The 18,379-nt window shown below is 37.6% G+C and overlaps 1 protein-coding gene across 1 annotated transcript; it reads right to left on the minus strand.

Annotated features, from left to right (window-relative positions):
• Positions 1-3,226: 3,226 nt before the first annotated feature.
• Positions 3,227-16,889, minus strand: LOC103342601 (TMV resistance protein N-like). Its single transcript, XM_089053538.1, has 6 exons — positions 16,137-16,889; positions 14,595-15,654; positions 14,185-14,457; positions 13,315-14,034; positions 12,488-13,224; positions 3,227-3,368 (listed from the first exon to the last, which is right to left on the minus strand). The coding sequence occupies exons 1-6, from the start codon at positions 16,649-16,651 to the stop codon at positions 3,362-3,364; spliced, it is 3,312 nt and encodes a 1,103-aa protein (XP_088909664.1). The 5' UTR covers positions 16,652-16,889; the 3' UTR covers positions 3,227-3,361.
• Positions 16,890-18,379: the final 1,490 nt, after the last annotated feature.

An 18,379-nucleotide genomic window follows, 5' to 3' on the forward strand; every position in this document is an offset into this window, starting at 1 on the left:
AAATTTCTGAGTGCATATTTGAGGCTTTTTTGTTTGTTTGTTCTTATGCTGGGATTGTTGAGGTTGTCATTCTTCTTCCAATAAATTATCTGGGGAGCCAGCTCTCCTTCAGTATTTCAAATGTCAATGATGGCTCAAAATGGTAATTGTCTAGTTCGGAATGTCATCTGTAGGTGCTGTTGATTGAAACTTGTGGAAACAAAACAAAGATCTTCCATCATATGGTATTGTGGGATCGTGAGTTCCATGATAGGTAGAAGGAAGTTTTTTATTAGGGTAATTTCTGGAATTGATATCTTATTTGGTTTTCATTACATTTCCTTGAGAATACTAATGGGTTTTCAGTGTCTTTTATTTGATTTAGATCATCCGTTTGTTTTGATTGAATCAGCCAACATCTCTGGCTGTCTTTTTATCCACAATGCCTACCTGCTTAGTGTAATTCATGCTTCGTGATTTTGACAATTACTTTTTTTTATCTCTTTTCGATTGCTGTCGTTTGCCTAAGAACTGTGTCAGATGTATCTTTTTTTCAGCAAGCTCAAAACCAGAAATCATTGGAGCGCATCCTTTACACATGGCTAAATACTATACCTGTCCTTTTTTTTTTTGGATGTCTTATGTGTTCATGTCAGGAACAGAGAAATATTCAAACACACACATTTCAAAGAAGGAAGATAAGATTTGATGTTTATCCAAACAGATAGTCACAAGTGTGAGTAATTTAATTGTGTTTCAATTCTGTTAAACGTGCAATGTTGTCTCCCTAGGTCAGGTTCCTTCTATATATATATGGACATTAAGCTTAGAAGATCTGGTGATTTCGTGATTGCTCACTCGCAAAATTTACCTGGATATACTCCACCTGTAAGTCCTTGCCTAATACACTTGTATCATTTAAGTTTTTCAGTGTTTCTTGTGAGTTGTTTCTACAAACTTGAATAATCCTCTGAGTTTAATTTTTAGTTTCCAAATAATCCAATATAAGTTTTAAGTAATCACATTGGTGCAATTTCCTTGTAAATTACCATGGTGCACCATTTGCAACAGCTCCAGGGAAGAGAAGGGCTTTTACAACAGGAACAGGAAAGATCACTTGCAATCAATTGGGAAGAAGTGGCATGCAATGGTGTGGTACACACGCCAGATATGCATGGAAATTTGTAACAATGAAAGAAGAAGAAGAAACATTAAGCCAAATACACGAGTGTTACATTTACCTATTCCTTAATATATATTTCCATAAAACACCATCACTAACAGATGTATAACACGAATATTAAACTTGAGCTCATTCACAAGATATACCAACTACATCTAACTTCAGAAGCTACCCCTGCAAATAATGAACAGTTAAGAATGGCACATCCATGTCAATCCTTGGTAATATACCTCACTTTGAAGGGAAATCAAAGTTTTATGTTACATATAGACTACAACCCACAAACGCAAAGCAAAACATGAAGAAAAAAAAAAAACAATAAAAGAAGAATCCCAGAAACCCAATTTTGTTAAGTGATGATATATCAGATTAAAGTTTGTTAAGTGATTATATGAGAATAGGGTTTTGCCAAAGTGAGTACAGTTCGCACACTGGATTGAAGAGGCATCTCTTTATAGATTATCATGTGTCTCATGTGTCATTACTGGTAGTGGGTCCAATTTCTCTAGAGACCAAAAAGGAGACGTGAAAACAAAATTCAACATTGGCTCTAGCAGAATGACATGTGCACTGTAGATCATATGATTGAAGGGCTTAGTTTCCAACATTGGCTCTTGAATGGTTGACTATATGTATGTATGTATGTATGTATGCATGTAGTTTCCAAATCTTTTAATGATTGAAGGCTTAGTCAGCAAGAAGCTGAATCAGAGTTGAAATTGGTAAGATGAAGGTTTGATTATTCAAGAACAGAAGAAAGGAAGGGAAGAGAGAGAGCAATAGAAGAAAGAAATCAAAGCTTCATTGTTGTTGTTGTTCTTCATTTTTATAGCATGGGGTACTCTCTCTGTTATATGAAATTTTGATTTGATGGCTGGACTAGGGAAAGTTCTAAGATGAATTGTCAAACGATGTTTTAGGGTTGTATTGATTTATAAATTGTTGGACTTAGCTGAATGTGTATGATATAATTGTTGCTAGAAATAACATACTTAGCTTAGATGCTCCTGCTGTAAAGGCACCATACACCAAGAATGGTGGCAAGAATGAGGTATAGGCTTTTGTATTTGTTGGACCGTGGCTTATGTAGGAATATAACCAAGCTGGTGATGCTTTGAATATGTTGGTTTGAGCCATTTCAATGCGGAGCTTTTTCTTTGCAGCGCTCCACGGACGCATGGTTTTGCCGTGCATATTTGCCTACATTTACACTGCTGTGTGCCTCTCTCTTGTTATAATAATGCTGTATGAAGTGAATTTTTGTTTTTGTGTTGTAGGGACATTCATTCCTGTTTGTCATAAGTTTTACTTGGTGTCAGTTCACATTGTAAGTTATAGTTATCGTTTTGACTATGAGATGCCCCTTGTAATTTTTGGTGGATAAAATTGGACATTCGACATCAACAGTAGCTATCCGGTCATGCAATGACAATAATAATGCGCTTTCGTGAACAAAGAAAGAAGTTATAATTCCTGCCGTCTTTTTCTTAGTTTCTAAAGCCAAATTCTTTTTGGGTAATGGAGCCATTGGAGATGTTAGCTCTACCAGGGCTGTTCAAACAGCAACTGGTATTCAAAGAACCAAAATCTATTCGCAAACTAGACAGGAGTTCGAAACAATATAATATGCATGACACTACGCTTTTCATCAAGCTTTTCATTTCATGTCCTTGCAGGATTATCAAAAAATCTTGGACAACTATACCAGCAACGTGAGTTGCAGCAACTTGACATGATTTAGTCATGCTAGGATTCTTGTACCTTGCCAATACCAGCAACATCACTAGCATAATGAGACAACAATCGTTCAACAAAAATATGTTTGGCATATTTGGATGCCTGTTTACAATTAATGTTTTATTTTCAACAAACCTTGATTGGAAATTATGAAATAGATAAGTCTGTCACATTTCATCCCCGACATACATCAATTCCAATGAATGAGATAGGATAATCATAGACAAAGTATATGTGTGGAATGAAAGCATTAGATAAATCCGGCTTGCAACAAGTTTTGTTCATCTGCGAATAAATGCTGGATGCATAAATTGAGAAGAAAGGTATTGCCTTATGCAACTTAAAATGGAATCTCAGAAATTGATGGCGCCTCAACACGCCCCTTGATTACCAGACCATTCCCTGGAAATTTGGTTTATTTCGATAGCTGAACCTGGGGCTTACATAAACCACTTTGGAACTTCATTGCCTGAAAATTTAATATCGAATGTAGAGCGCTAAGAAAAAGGATATAACCCAAAAGAAAAAGAAAAAAAAATTCACACCATGACAACTACAACATATACCCTTGAAATTGGTACTTAGGTGACAAATGGTAGATTTAATTACACAACCAAAACAAAACAACTCAACAATCTTCACACACTTTAAACCTTGACCAAATACACGTATGACTAGTCAACTGCTAGTCATGAACAATCACAATCAAGAGAACACACAGATCATGCCACAATGTACCTGCAACCTAGAAGATTACTAGTGACAACCTACGCACTCAGAAGGACCCATCAATCTAGGCATCCCCTGTGCTAGCAACAACTATGTGAAAGTGTGTGAAATCATCAAAATCATGCAAACATCAAACAGCAGATAAAGATGACTAGTCAACCATCAAGAACACAAACCCAGAAAAATTACAGATATGCAAAACAGATTTTGTTCACCCAGAAACCCACCATTGGGAAAAACTGGGAGTCATCAACCGACCAGGCAATCCACTAAGTAGAAAAAGATTCTTACAAAGGAAATACAACCAAGCTCAAGATTCACCTAGGTCAATTTAGGAATATGAGCAATACCTCCTTTGTGCAATCTCCTTCTCCAACTTAGCAAAACTTGAAGCTCAGTTCTTCATGGCAATGGCAGCTCCTTCTCCAGCTCGTTCATCCCATGGCACAAGCTTGCAAGATCCAACACGAACCAAGAACAATATTTGGATTCAAAGGAGAATGACCAATTTCTTCAAGAAACCATACTCTTGAAGAAATCAGTCTTGAATCTGACCTAGATATAAATGAGAGATGATTTGAATAGCTAGATGCAGATTCGGGTTTTCAAAAGCAGTTTTTCAAAAAGAAATCAATTGGAAAAACTCATAGATGAAAAGTATATGGTTCTCTCTTGAGGAAGAAGAGAAAGAAAGCAAAAACAATATTTCCAAAAATTCCACGCAAAAGAGACAGCCGCCAAATGACCAAAAACGTGACCTTTACAGTCAAAAATTCGTTAGGTCGAAAACCACAGATGGCAGCATAGAGAGAGAAAGAGGAATAGGACAAAACAGTTTGTTATCCAGCTGGAAGCAAGGATGACTAGTCATATGAGAAACGGATGACTAGTCATCATTTTATGAAGACTGTTTAATGTAATGATATGCAATGCACAATACCTTTGTTAACTTGCATGAGCTTCCATAGAGCAAAGATTAGAGAAGAGCACCAATAAAAGTTTTCCCTAATCTAGACTTGAGCTTGATAAATTACATTACACATCCTATTACAAAGTTGTCAAGGGAAACCAAAAGAAAATAGTAAAAACCATACATTAACAATCTCCCCCTTTTTGGCTTTCCTTGACAACACACTCTCTAAGAACACTCAACCCAAAACCGAGACTAATGAGATGATGAAGTGAAAGTTCCTGCAAGAACAACCAATCTTCCCGGCACAAAAACAAGCATATTATCACAGAAATTTTAAAACAATATGCAATGTGGGGTTGAGAGTGTTCTCCCCCTTGTTGATAAGGAAAGTGCAAAAAGGCAGAGAGAGAGAAACATCATATAAAAGGGATTAACCACAAAGAGATAGGCATATAGGAACAAGGTTAACAGCACATATTCATATATGGATGACTAGTCAAACAACAGTTGGTTAAAAACAATACAGAACATAGATTCATGACTAGTCAAATACTAGTTGTTCAAAACAGGACAGAACAACTCCCCCTATCACAATGCACAGACTACCCACAATGTGTTAACAAAAACAATCCCCCCTAGCAAAATGCACAGACTACCCAGAAGGAGATTACAAAACAACTTCCCCTATCACAATGCACAACCTATCAGAATTAATCTTTCTAACAAGGACACAGCCAAGAGCAACCCCAAGCTAAAACACCAAAAGCCACCAGAATCCACAGAGTCATCCGAGTCCTCAAGTGGCGAGGATCAGGTGAGTATCATCAGCAGCAGCAGCAGGAGTCGAAGTGGATGGAATGCGGCTCAAAAGATCTTGAATATACTCCTCCTTGGCAGCCGGTGATCTCGAGAGAGGCATTCTCGGAGGAAGACGACACAGTGAGAAACGTTCTAGAAACTTTCTGGCTAAGGGCAGCAGAGGCCTTGCCATAAGGAGCAATGGGAGGATGCCACTGATCGGAATCATGAAATACCACCCCATTTTTCTCACAAAGGCGCTGAATCAGACAAGGGAAGACTAGAGTCCCCTTGTGCTTGGTACCATGACCAATGGTCTTTCCAAGAATGGCATTATAAAGGATATCACCAAGGGGAATTTTATCATGATTCACCATGGAAATCATGAGTTGACAGGCAGCAAGAGTGGGATTAGAATTGTTCCCAGTGGGGAGAACATTATGACGGATAAAGTCCCACAAAAATTTATAAAATGGTGACAGGTAAGACTTGATAGGCAGACCTTTAGAAGTCAAAGGCATGGATTGATCAGTGTATGCCATAGATTTAAAAAGATCAATGGAGTAATCAGCAGAAGCAAGAGCAAATTTCGAAAAATCAAAACCAGGGCACGATCGAAAACCTAAGACCCGATTGATAACTGAAGGTCTCAGAGTAATGGGGACTGACCTAACAATTATCTGAAATTTTGACTCCTTAGGATCAGCAGGAAAGTTAGAGTAAAATTCTTGAATTACAGAGGCATTAAACTTACCAGAGAGAGAGTTTAGGGCATGAAGGTGGTAGTGCTCCAAAATTTGATTTGCAAACTCCTGAGCAGCCAAAGGAATAGCATCAAACTGGTAAGACCTCTCAGGAACAAATTTCCTTTTGGAGACAACTTCTTCAAAGAAGGAGGCAGCCTCAGAAGACACAAATGGAGAGGAATCTCCGTCAGGAACAGAGGAAGAGGGACGGGTTCTAGGAGCCCTAGGAATTGAGGGAAAGAAATCCACACTTTCAGTGGATTTGGATTTGGAACGACGGTGGGAAGTGAGAATAGGCTTTGAGGAAGACATGGCTAGCAGTGGGAATGAGTTTCGAAGAGAAAAAAGGAAATGGAGAAGAAGACGAAACTGTCGAGAACAGAGAGAGAGAGAAGAGGAAAAGAAATGACCTAAAAAAACGCAAAGCGACACGACCAAAAAAGAAAAAGAAAAAGACGCATCGGTTAAGAGAGAAGCGGATGACTAGTCAACCACAAGCAAGATGACTAGTCAACCCAGGCAGACAAGTGAGACTCTTTTGGATCACTTTGAAACCGAGCACACACACCAACACTAAAAGAAATGTCAGGTCTACTAGCAGTCAAGTAGAGAAGACTCCCTATCATGCTTCTATAGAGAGTTTGATCCACACTTTTGCCATGCAAGTCTCTATGAATCTTAGCACTAGTGCTCATTGGAGTTCTTGCAGATTTTGCCCCCTCCAAACCAAATTTTGTCACAAGATTTTTTGCATATTTAGATTGAGATACAAAGATCCCATCATGGCTTTGTTTAATTTGAAGACCTAAGAAATAGTTAAGCTCACCTACAAGACTCATTTCAAATTCACTAGTCATGACATGAATAAAATCTTGAACATGCAAATCAGAGGTAGAACCAACCACAATATCATCAACATACACTTGAGCAATCAAGACATCCTTCTTAAACTGTTTCACAAACAAAGTTTTATCAACAGACCCTCTAACATACCCATTTCCTAGAAGATGAGAGGATAACCTCTCATACCATGCTCTAGGAGCTTGTTTCAAACCATAGAGAGCCTTTTTTAACCGAAACACATCATTTGGATGATGTGGATCTTCAAAACCCTTTGGTTGCTCAACATAGACCTCTTCATTTAGGACACCATTCAAGAAGGCAGTTTTGACATCCATTTGATAAAGTTTGAATTTCAAATGACAAGCAATGGCAAGAAGCAATCTAACTGATTCTAATCTTGCAACAGGGGCAAAAGTTTCATCAAAGTCAATGCCTTCCATTTGAGTGTATCCTTGAGCAACCAATCTAGCCTTGTTTCTTACCACATTACCTTGCTCATCGGTTTTATTTTTGAAAATCCACTTTGTGCCTATGACATTAGTGTTGACTGGTCTAGGAACAAGGTACCAAACATCATTTCTCACAAATTGATTTAATTCTTCCTGCATTGCAAGAAACCATTCACCATGGTGTAGGGCTTCTTTCACATTTCTAGGCTCTTCCTTGGAGACATAACACACATGGCTAATTTCTTGAGCAAGTTGCTTCCTAGTTCTCACTCCCTGATTAAGAGGGCCAATAATGACACTCTCAGTTTGAGTGAGAGGACTAAGATCAGTATGAGAGCTGGCAGCCTGGACAGATGGGATGGAACTAGAAGTTGAAAAAGTTGAGTCAGTCAACCGGGACAGAATTTCCAAAAGTTGACAGGTCAACCACAAGATCCAGACCTGGAGATTCTTGCTCAGGAGGAGGAGGAGGTAAAAGATCATCCTCATCCAATGCCATCTCTGTAGATGCAGCAAAATCATCAATAGTGACATTTATGGATTCAATGATGGTTCTGGACCTACAGTTGTACACTCTATAGGCTCGGCTTGAGGTGGAATACCCTAGAAATATTCCCTTATCACACTTAGAATCAAACTTAGCAAGATGCTCCCTATCTCTCAAAATATAGCATGTGCTACCAAAGACCCTAAAATATGACACATTAGGCTTCTTTCCTTTCCAAATCTCATAGGGAGTTTGTTTGGTACCAGACCTCACAAATACCCTGTTTGAGATGTAACAAGCTGTATTGACAGCTTCAGCCCAAAAGTGTTTAGCAAGATTTTTGCTATTTAGCATCACCCTTGCCATTTCTACAAGCACCCTATTCTTTCTCTCCACAACACCATTTTGCTGAGGTGTAATAGGTGCAGAGAACTCATGTTTAATTCCCATTTCTTCACAAAATTTCAGAAACTGAGAATTCTCAAATTCAGTGCCATGATCTGTTCTAATTCTAACAAGAGGTAGATGACTAGTCATCTTCTCTTTTTGCAAAAGGTGACAAACAGACTTAAACCTTTGGAAGGTTTCAGATTTCTCACGTAAGAATGAGACCCAAGTGAACCTAGAGAAATCATCAACCATGACAAGAATATATTTCTTTCCACCAAGGGACATGGTTTGGATAGGACCAACAAGATCCATGTGAACAAGTTCTAGACTAACATTAGTTTGAATGTGTTTAACCTTTTTGTGTGACACTCTAACTTGTTTGCCTAATTGACATCCTTCACAAACATGCAGGTCAGATTTTTCAAGCTTTGGTAGACCACTTACTAACTCTCTCTTGGACAATTTATGCAAGTCTCTAAAATTCACATGTCCAAGCCTTTGATGCCACAAAACACTTGTTTCATTTACAACCTTGTTGCAAACTACTTCTTTTGCATCATTGACAGTAGCAATTGTCCCTAGACCTTGCCACGCTAACAATCTCATTGTCACCTTTTCCAATGATTTTGCAGCCATGCTTGGAGAATCTAACCTCTACTATTCCATCGTCACACAGCTGACTCACACTAATGAGATTGGATGTGAGACCCTCAACAAATCTAACATTCTTAAGCTCGGGCAGACCAGGGATACAAACAGTACCTTTTCCAACAACTTGAGACCTATGACCTCCACCAAAAGTCACAGTGCCTCCATCAAAGGGGGTGAGGGATGAGAAAACATTTTTATCCCCAGACATATGTTTGGAACAACCACTATCAAAATACCAAGAGTTGGTGTTTGAAGCAGCAAAGGCATTTAGCACAACAAGAGATTTGGTATGACCTCTTGCAATCCAAGAAGACTTAGGCACAATGGGAGAACTCATTTTGAGGGAGACAAGTTTGGCTATCTTAGTAACTTCATTCATCAAATGATCAACTTGATCTTGCAAAGATCTGGGATTCCTTTTAGATTTTGAAGACAATTTTCTGGTTTTATCTTTGCTAAACATATGACAGACTGGTCGAATATGACCAGTCAACCCACACCTGTGACAAGTTGGAACAAACTTAGGTTTCTTGACAACCTGCTGAACATCAGGAGGTACAGTGACTGGAGTTTCTGATTTGACAAAATTAGTGGTAAAGCTAGACGAACTAGAACCAAAGTGATTAAATCCAAGGCCACCTTTGTCCCCATGAACTTTTCCCATATTCAACATTTTGTCAATTTTTGAAGCACCAATGGTCATAGATATAATCTTCCTATTTGCTTCATTCAATTCACCTAGGAGCTGTTTGTTTGAGTTCTGGAAACCAATGTTACTTTCCTTGAGCACATTAACTTGATTCTCAAGGTTACTCCTAATTGACACAAGAGCATCACTTTCTTTTTCTAGAGACTCAAATTTGTCACTTAACTCCTTTTTGGTTTCTTTTAGGATGAGAATTTCATGTTGAAGATCTTGGTTATTAACCTCAAGTTTGAGGCTCTCTTCTTTCAAACACAAGGTCTCTTTAAACAAACAATCATATTTTCTTCCTAATGACTCGTATGACAGGTCATCTGACTCGGAATCAGATTCATCAGACATGGGCTGCACAGAGGCAACAAAGGCAACATGTTGGTCATCAACATCAGAGGAAGATGAATCCTCTTGAGACCCTTCACTTTCACTCTCACTCCAGCTCACTTTCATGGCCTTGTCCTTTCCTTTGGAGTATTTTTTCTGATTGTTTGCACAGTCAGCAGCATAGTGTCCAATGCCTCCACATGTGAAGCACTTGACAGATTTTCTGAAATCTTTCGTGAAAGGTTTGACATCCTTATTCCTCTCATTAGACCGATCAGTTGATGGTCTAAACAGTTTCTCACTACCAGAGCTGCCCTCTCTAGCAAACTTTCCCTTATCCTTAAGAATTCTCCTAAATTTTTTGACAAACAAGGCCATCTCATCCTCAAAACCTGAGGATTTTTCATCAACTTTCAGAGAGGAAACATGCACTCCTTGAAGTGCAACATTTTTTGATTTTTTGGAGTCATTTTCTTCCATATTCAATTCCATCTCATAGGTTTTCAGTTTTCCTACAAGCTTGCCAAGCTTAATTTCATTTAAATTTTGGACCTCCATGATTGCGGTTTTCTTTGCTCTAAACCTAGATGGTAGAACACGAAGAATTTTCTGAACAACAAGAAGCTCTTCAATGGGTTGACCTAGACTCATGGCTTCATTTGTGATCATCTCAACTCTCCCATGGAACTCAGAAATAGACTCAGTTTCAGACATCCTAAGTTCTTCAAATTGTGCAAGCACCATCTGAAGTTTTAGGGTTCTAACTTGGTCATCCCCTTCATGAACCACCCTTAGTTTATCCCAAGCTTGTTTAGCATTAGGGATATGTTGTATATGTGCAAATTGTGTGCTAGACAAAGCAGTAACTAAGGCATTTCTGGCCTTCTTGTTCGAATATGCACCAAACACCTCAGCTTCAGTCCATTCTGACCTAGGTTTGGGCACATCCTCACCAAAAACAGTCTTGACCGGAGCAACCCACTCTTTTGTGAGATACTCACTTGCATACTCATCAAGAGCATCAAGAAATATCTCAAATTTTTCTCTCCATGCAGCGTAGTTATTACCGTCAAAATAGGGAGGGGAGTTGCAAGATCCAGCAACTCGATCCCTTTCCATAGTGAACACACCTAAACACCAAAACAAATCCTAGGATCTCTCTATTTGTGTTAAGAGCTGACGCTCTGATACCAATTGAAATTGGTACTTAGGTGACAAATGGTAGATTTAATTACACAACCAAAACAAAACAACTCAGCAATCTTCACACACTTTAAACCTTGACCAAATACACGTATGACTAGTCAACTGCTAGTCATGAACAATCACAATCAAGAGAACACACAGATCATGCCACAATGTACCTGCAACCTAGAAGATTACTAGTGACAACCTACGCACTCAGAAGGACCCATCAATCTAGGCATCCCCTGTGCTAGCAACAACTATGTGAAAGTGTGTGAAATCATCAAAATCATGCAAACATCAAACAGCAGATAAAGATGACTAGTCAACCATCAAGAACACAAACCCAGAAAAATTACAGATATGCAAAACAGATTTTGTTCACCCAGAAACCCACCATTGGGAAAAACTGGGAGTCATCAACCGACCAGGCAATCCACTAAGTAGAAAAAGATTCTTACAAAGGAAATACAACCAAGCTCAAGATTCACCTAGGTCAATTTAGGAATATGAGCAATACCTCCTTTGTGCAATCTCCTTCTCCAACTTAGCAAAACTTGAAGCTCAGTTCTTCATGGCAATGGCAGCTCCTTCTCCAGCTCGTTCATCCCATGGCACAAGCTTGCAAGATCCAACACGAACCAAGAACAATATTTGGATTCAAAGGAGAATGACCAATTTCTTCAAGAAACCATACTCTTGAAGAAATCAGTCTTGAATCTGACCTAGATATAAATGAGAGATGATTTGAATAGCTAGATGCAGATTTGGGTTTTCAAAAGCAGTTTTTCAAAAAGAAATCAATTGGAAAAACTCATAGATGAAAAGTATATGGTTCTCTCTTGAGGAAGAAGAGAAAGAAAGCAAAAACAATCTTTCCAAAAATTCCACGCAAAAGAGACAGCCGCCAAATGACCAAAACGTGACCTTTACAGTCAAAAATTCGTTAGGTCAGAAAACCACAGATGGCAGCATAGAGAGAGAAAGAGGAATAGGACAAAACAGTTTGTTATCCAGCTGGAAGCAAGGATGACTAGTCATATGAGAAACGGATGACTAGTCATCATTTTATGAAGACTGTTTAATGTAATGATATGCAATGCACAATACCTTTGTTAACTTGCATGAGCTTCCATAGAGCAAAGATTAGAGAAGAGCACCAATAAAAGTTTTCCCAATCTAGACTTGATAAATTACATTACACATCCTATTACAAAGTTGTCAAGGGAAACCAAAAGAAAATAGTAAAAACCATACATTAACAACCCTAGAGACGCATAGCACAATATTGCTAAATTTGAATTGAACACAAAATGTAGATATATGACCAGAAAATGCAAAGATATCATTCAACATTTAATAGATTTACATACTTTGGCTCCTCGTTAAGATCAGTGTGCCTCCTCTTTGGATGATCCGCCTCTCCTCTTTGAGCTTCATGATCACCAACGTCGACGACGTTAGCACGATGATCATCATCAAGTGCCATGAAATCTGATAACCGAGGCCTCTTGCCAAGACAAGTCTCTGATGCTGAAGGCAAGGAAAGCAATTCGTTGTCTTGGTGTTGATCATCATGAATATCATCATTCACTGCCATCGCATCAGGCAACAACCCCTGCCTTTGCCCACGATCAACTGTGACATCAACAACCTGGTGGCCTAATAGGTGGACCCCGCAGAGGATGTTAACGGGTGTGGAGAAGAAGTCAAATATAATTTGACACATATTACCCTGTTGCAATCGCGTCAGTTCACGTAAGTTTCTCAGATTCAAGAATGGAATACACTTAAGAACCACATGACTTTCCCCTGCCCCCAAAAATCCGTCAGTTCGGACCTCTTTTCTATTGATATGAACAAGTGTCTCTGCCATGCCTCTATTGGGATCATAAATATCAATTGGAACATATGAGTTTCCTTTATTAACAACACATAGAACCAATCTTAACGTCTCCCAATCTAAATTTGGAGGAATTTCAAAACAAACTTCACATCGAGCACGTCCAAATTTAGAGGAATATTCAACAGCTTTACAACAGCTGAACCACTTTGGTACTTCATCGCCTGGAAAAGTAATTTTAAATTTGGAATGCGGATGAGAAGATACCTACAATACAATTGGTTACAACAATCATCATCTTAACCATATAACATAGAGGGAGAGACAAAGAGAGACAAAGAGAGAAGAGACAGAAACCTCATCCAGGATACTATTTTCTGTGATGTCATAGCCACGTAGTCTAGTGCAATTGATCAAACTCAGTGTCTTATACTTCGCTGATAGTGGCAGTTTTGGAATTTTTTCCAATGATGTGCAGTTATCCAGGTATATCTGATCTACTCTTGGTGGAAGCACTTCTTGTGGAATTTCTAGAAGACTCTCGCAATCACGCAAGTGAAGGTTGCTCAAGTTCACAAATTTGTTAATGCATTCCGGAAGCGTGACAAAATTGTTTCCAGATAGATAAAGTTCATGTAATGTGGACCAACAAGAAAACAGCCGTAATTCAAGCCCAGTAAGATTGAAGCATCCACGAAGATTCAAAGATCCAAGCCCAGTAAGATGTGCAATTGATAGAGGCAATTCTCTTATGCCACTTCCATCCATATTCAATACCCGTAGTGATTCCATCTCCACTTCTATTTCTGGGAAACTCTCAAGCCTTTTACAACCCATTAGCAAAAGTTCTTCTAAGGATTTCAATCTAAGTCTTGTTCCAAACCTCCTAAGATTAACGCATCCATTGAGATCCAATTTAACAAGTTTATCAAGGAATCCAATAGAATCATCAACCTCAACCAAACTTGTACAGTTTTTTAGATGCAAGTACTTTATGTTTGGGATTCCGGATAAGTCTGGGATTTTTTCTAAGGATTGACAACCACTCAAATTCATATATGTCAGGTTTGGCAAATCCTGTGAGACAATAACACAAAAACAGGAAATAATTAATCACACGCTTCAAAAGACAAAAACTTAGAAAACAAATTTCGTGTTTTTCCTTCTGAAACTAACAACTCTATTTGAAATTATATATAATAGATGAAAATAATTTCAAATACATACCTTAAATCCCTCCAATTGTCTTATATGACTGCCAAGCATATTGAACCCAACAAGACGATTTCCTTGGAAATTGGGTGGCAAAGATTGTAACTGACAACTAGGCCAATCAATAAATCTTAACGCGTTGGGCAGATAGTTAATGTTCCCACATAGAGATGCATTATGGTTTATGAAAATTTGAAGATTTACCATATTACGGAAGCATTCTGGATTCAAAATTATCTTAGCTGGTTCTGGAAGCTTCATCATGATGCCTTTAATAATTCTTGTTCCCTAAGATGGAAAAGCATTAATTAGGAAACGAAGTCATTGTACAAACCAAAATGCAAGCACATTTTGTTAAGAAAATTAAGGTAACCTCAGGTATTCTTTCTTGCCAAATTGAATATAATAACATATGTGATACTTACTGTACTTTCCGTTAGAACTTGTTTGACATCCTCATAAAACCACAATCTACTACGTTGGCCAGGATCATTGGGGGATTCTTTGCTAACTATATCCTTGCCCAGGTTTGCTAGCAAGTCGTGCATTACAATCTTACTCCATTCAATAGTTATCAATGCCTTATCAAGGAATTCTTCGATGAATTTTTTGGGTACTACTTGTAGCACATAGTCCTTCTTTTCACCCTTGAAGAAACATGCAATGTCAAGAAAATATTCTTTTGCACAATGATCCAAGGCATCATAACTTTTTTGAAGTATTCTTTCAATATGCGTGTAAGGTTCTCCTTCGTAATCATCTAATATAACTTGCCAACGTGGTATATCTATACCACGAAGATGAGAACCTAAAATTCTTAGAGCTAGTGGAAGGCCATCAGCAAAAGCTATTGCATGTTGTGCGAGTTCCAAACAATCTTTTCGAGGTTCACTTATTCGGAATGCATGCCAACTGAAAAGCTCAAGAGCTTGGTTGTAATCTAACTTCTTCACCTTGTATATCAACTCAATTTCACGATTGTCTAGCAATCTCCTATTTTTTGTAGTAATGATTACTCTACTACCCTCACCAAACCAATCATCTCCAGCCAATTTTTCTAACTGCTCCAATTCATCCACATCGTCAAGAATTAATAGAATCTTTTTATGCCTCAGCCGTTCTTTTATAACACCGATTCCTTCATCAACACTCTGAATTTTCAACTTTTTCCCTAGATACTTATGAAGAAGAGTCTTCTGTAGCTGGACTAAGCTTCCTTCTCTAACATTTTCCAAGAAACAACTTCCTTCAAACTCATGGGCAATTGCATTCCATATAGCTTTTGCAATTGTTGTCTTGCCTATTCCAGATGTCCCCCATATCCCAACTATGCGACGACCATTCCCACCAACATCTAAAAGTTTTTTCACATCTAGTACATGAGATTGAATTCCAACTGGGTGCTCGGCCACATTCCAATATGTGCGTCTCAGTACTTGGCGTAAGATTCCATCAACAACGTCGTTGATAAATGTAGCTTCAGACCTGCCAGTTTAACCAAATTAGACACATTTAATGAATTAGATTTAAACATCCTGAAGCACGTAATAGTTCTTCAGCTATCGAAAAAGAAAAAAAATGTATAGTTGTTTAACCACAAACCTAATGTTATATGTATCATTTATACTTGTATGCCTTTTGAAGAGATTAATATAAAAGTACCCAAGAAAATAAATCTTCTCCCTACAGTTGTATATTTTTACAAAAGAATACTTTTGTTTAATGAGTAACAATTAAATGTAACCAATGTAAAAAAGAAAAAGAAATTAAGTTAACTTGAAAAAGATAGATAACCGTGAACTATAGAATCAAGACACTAAATTAAACATAATGCACTACAGCTATCGAAAATATAAAAAAACAAAAAACAAAAACCAAAAAAGGGATACTTTTCTTTAATAATGTGTAACCAGAGAACGAAGAGAGAAAAAAAATTAAACTTGAAAAAGATAAAGATAGAAATATACTCTCCATCCTTGAAAGTATGTCCGGACAAATTTGCTGCTTTTCTAAGAGCTTTCCTCCATATGATCACCTTCTCCTCGTTATCTTTGAATTTGCTTTGAATAAGGCCTTTAAATGCATCTCCAAAAATATTTGTTTGCTTTCGTACATCCGACGGATCCACCTTGTAAAAAATGGGCCAAACTATTTGTTTCTTTGAGTTTTTGCATCGAAGGATCTCAACGAGTTCGTCCAAGCACCAGCTTGAGGATGCATAGTTTTCAGAGAATACAATGAGAGAAATTCTTGATTCTTCAATTGCTCTGACAAGGGCTGGCGATATTTCCTCTCCTCTTGTAAGCTCTCGATCAATGAAGGTGTAGATGCCCTTATCAGACAAGGCCTTGTACAAATGATCTGTAAAATTGGTGCGTGTATCCTCACCTCTAAAACTCAAAAACACATCATATGGAGAAGAAGAAGAAGAAGAAGAAGAAGAAGAAGAAGAAGAAGAAGAAGAGACTGGTTGAGTGGTCATAGATAGGAGGCAGATAATTAAAAGATTTTAATATGGCAGTGGCGCTCTGGTTAGATTTATGAGGGCTTGACGAAGCAGTTTCCTACCACCTTCCACGCGGACGTGATTAAGTTAAAGGTGTGAGAGGAACTTTCGTTTCAACTTCAAGTCATCAAACGCTGAATTTTTTTTTTCATACTGAGGCACTACCTTTACCTTGTCTTTGCTGAATAAATTGCTTTAAGATAGTGCACATCACATGGCCAGTATTGCTATATAGCAGAAATGGGCTATATATCATTCTTTGATTTTTCAGATGAAGGAAACGCAGATTATGCATAGTTTTGGAATATTTCTTTTGTATTTTAGTTTTTATAAGTAGTGAAGAATGATTACGTTACATACAAGGAGATCATACCAAAGCTAAGAAGGCAATTGTCACTATTTTTTTTATTTGGCCGACTTTGTTAAAAAAAGGAAGTAATTCCTTCGAAAATTAAAAGTAATTATTCTGGACAAAGTCTAACGATTTCGAACTATTTTTATGAACTATTATCAACGACTCACAGTCGTTCGCTGTAATATTCCCCAATGATTAGGCTTGGACTTCTCCAAGATTTTCACCTGAGGCAACATAAATTTGAAAGACTACTTGTCCGAGACTTTATATTTGAGGCTCTAAATTTTTTATGTTGTAATTTAGTTTACATGCTAATGTTCTTTTTTAATTTTTTTATTGAGTTATTTACACTAACACCCATTGAGTTTTTTGGTCCTTTCACAAAACTCCCTGGAGTTTCAGAAATTATACAAACACACCTCAAGATTTTAAATTGTTTTCACAAAACTATTTTTTATTAATTTTTGGGTTAATTTCAATTTAGTATCTTGAACTCTCAACCTTAAAGTATATTTGTCCTTGCACTCTCAATTTTAATAATAATGTACCATAATCTTTTTAATTTTTTGCTATATGGTTTCGACCATCAAAATTTCCCTTAATTGTCTACCTGGCCGGCATGGGTCCCACATTTTCGCTACTTTCAATGTCAATTGAAGGATATTTTCGATCAATTGGTGTCTTCCACAAGTACTTTTGTTAAAAAAAACTATGACACATTTTTTTGCAAGTTTGAGCAGGAAGGCACCAATTGTCCAAAAATACCCATTAATTGTCCATCTTTTACAAGTTTGAGCCGGAAGGCAACAATTCCGCAAGTACTTTTGTCAAAATTAACCCTTAATCTGCATTACTAAAATTGAGCCATTGTGGTTTTGTAAGTGGCACAAAAATTCAAAGAAGACCCCGAGGCAAACAAGTCTCTTCCAGTGCATGTCCTAGGGTGGGCTGTGTGGGTTTGGTATGTTTCAATTTTATTTTATTTTATTTTCCGGATTTTTAGTCCCACCTTTTACTATTATTTGCAATTGATATAAATTGCTATATAAAAAATAATAATTACGGAGTTGCTTTCATGTCATGTGAGTTATGATCCATGAGAGGGTGCATGTGCTACATTTGGATTTTCATGTGTTTTCTGAGTTGTTTATCTCAACAACAGAAGTAACCATATTATCTTAGCAACATTAACAAGGTCTTTTTCATCTTCATTTTCAAACCCCAAGTGGGAACTCACTTTTCCTAGCCCGCTTCCACTTTCAAGCGTACGAACCTTCAAGGTAACTTCTTATCTTTAACAGTGACTCGCTTTCTTTCACTACATGATAAATAGGTATTTTGTTCAAGAT

Source organism: Prunus mume, linkage group LG5 (assembly GCF_029339155.1).
Source record: "Prunus mume cultivar Tortuosa linkage group LG5, ASM2933915v1, whole genome shotgun sequence".
In the NCBI taxonomy this organism is placed as follows: Eukaryota; Viridiplantae; Streptophyta; class Magnoliopsida; order Rosales; family Rosaceae; genus Prunus; species Prunus mume.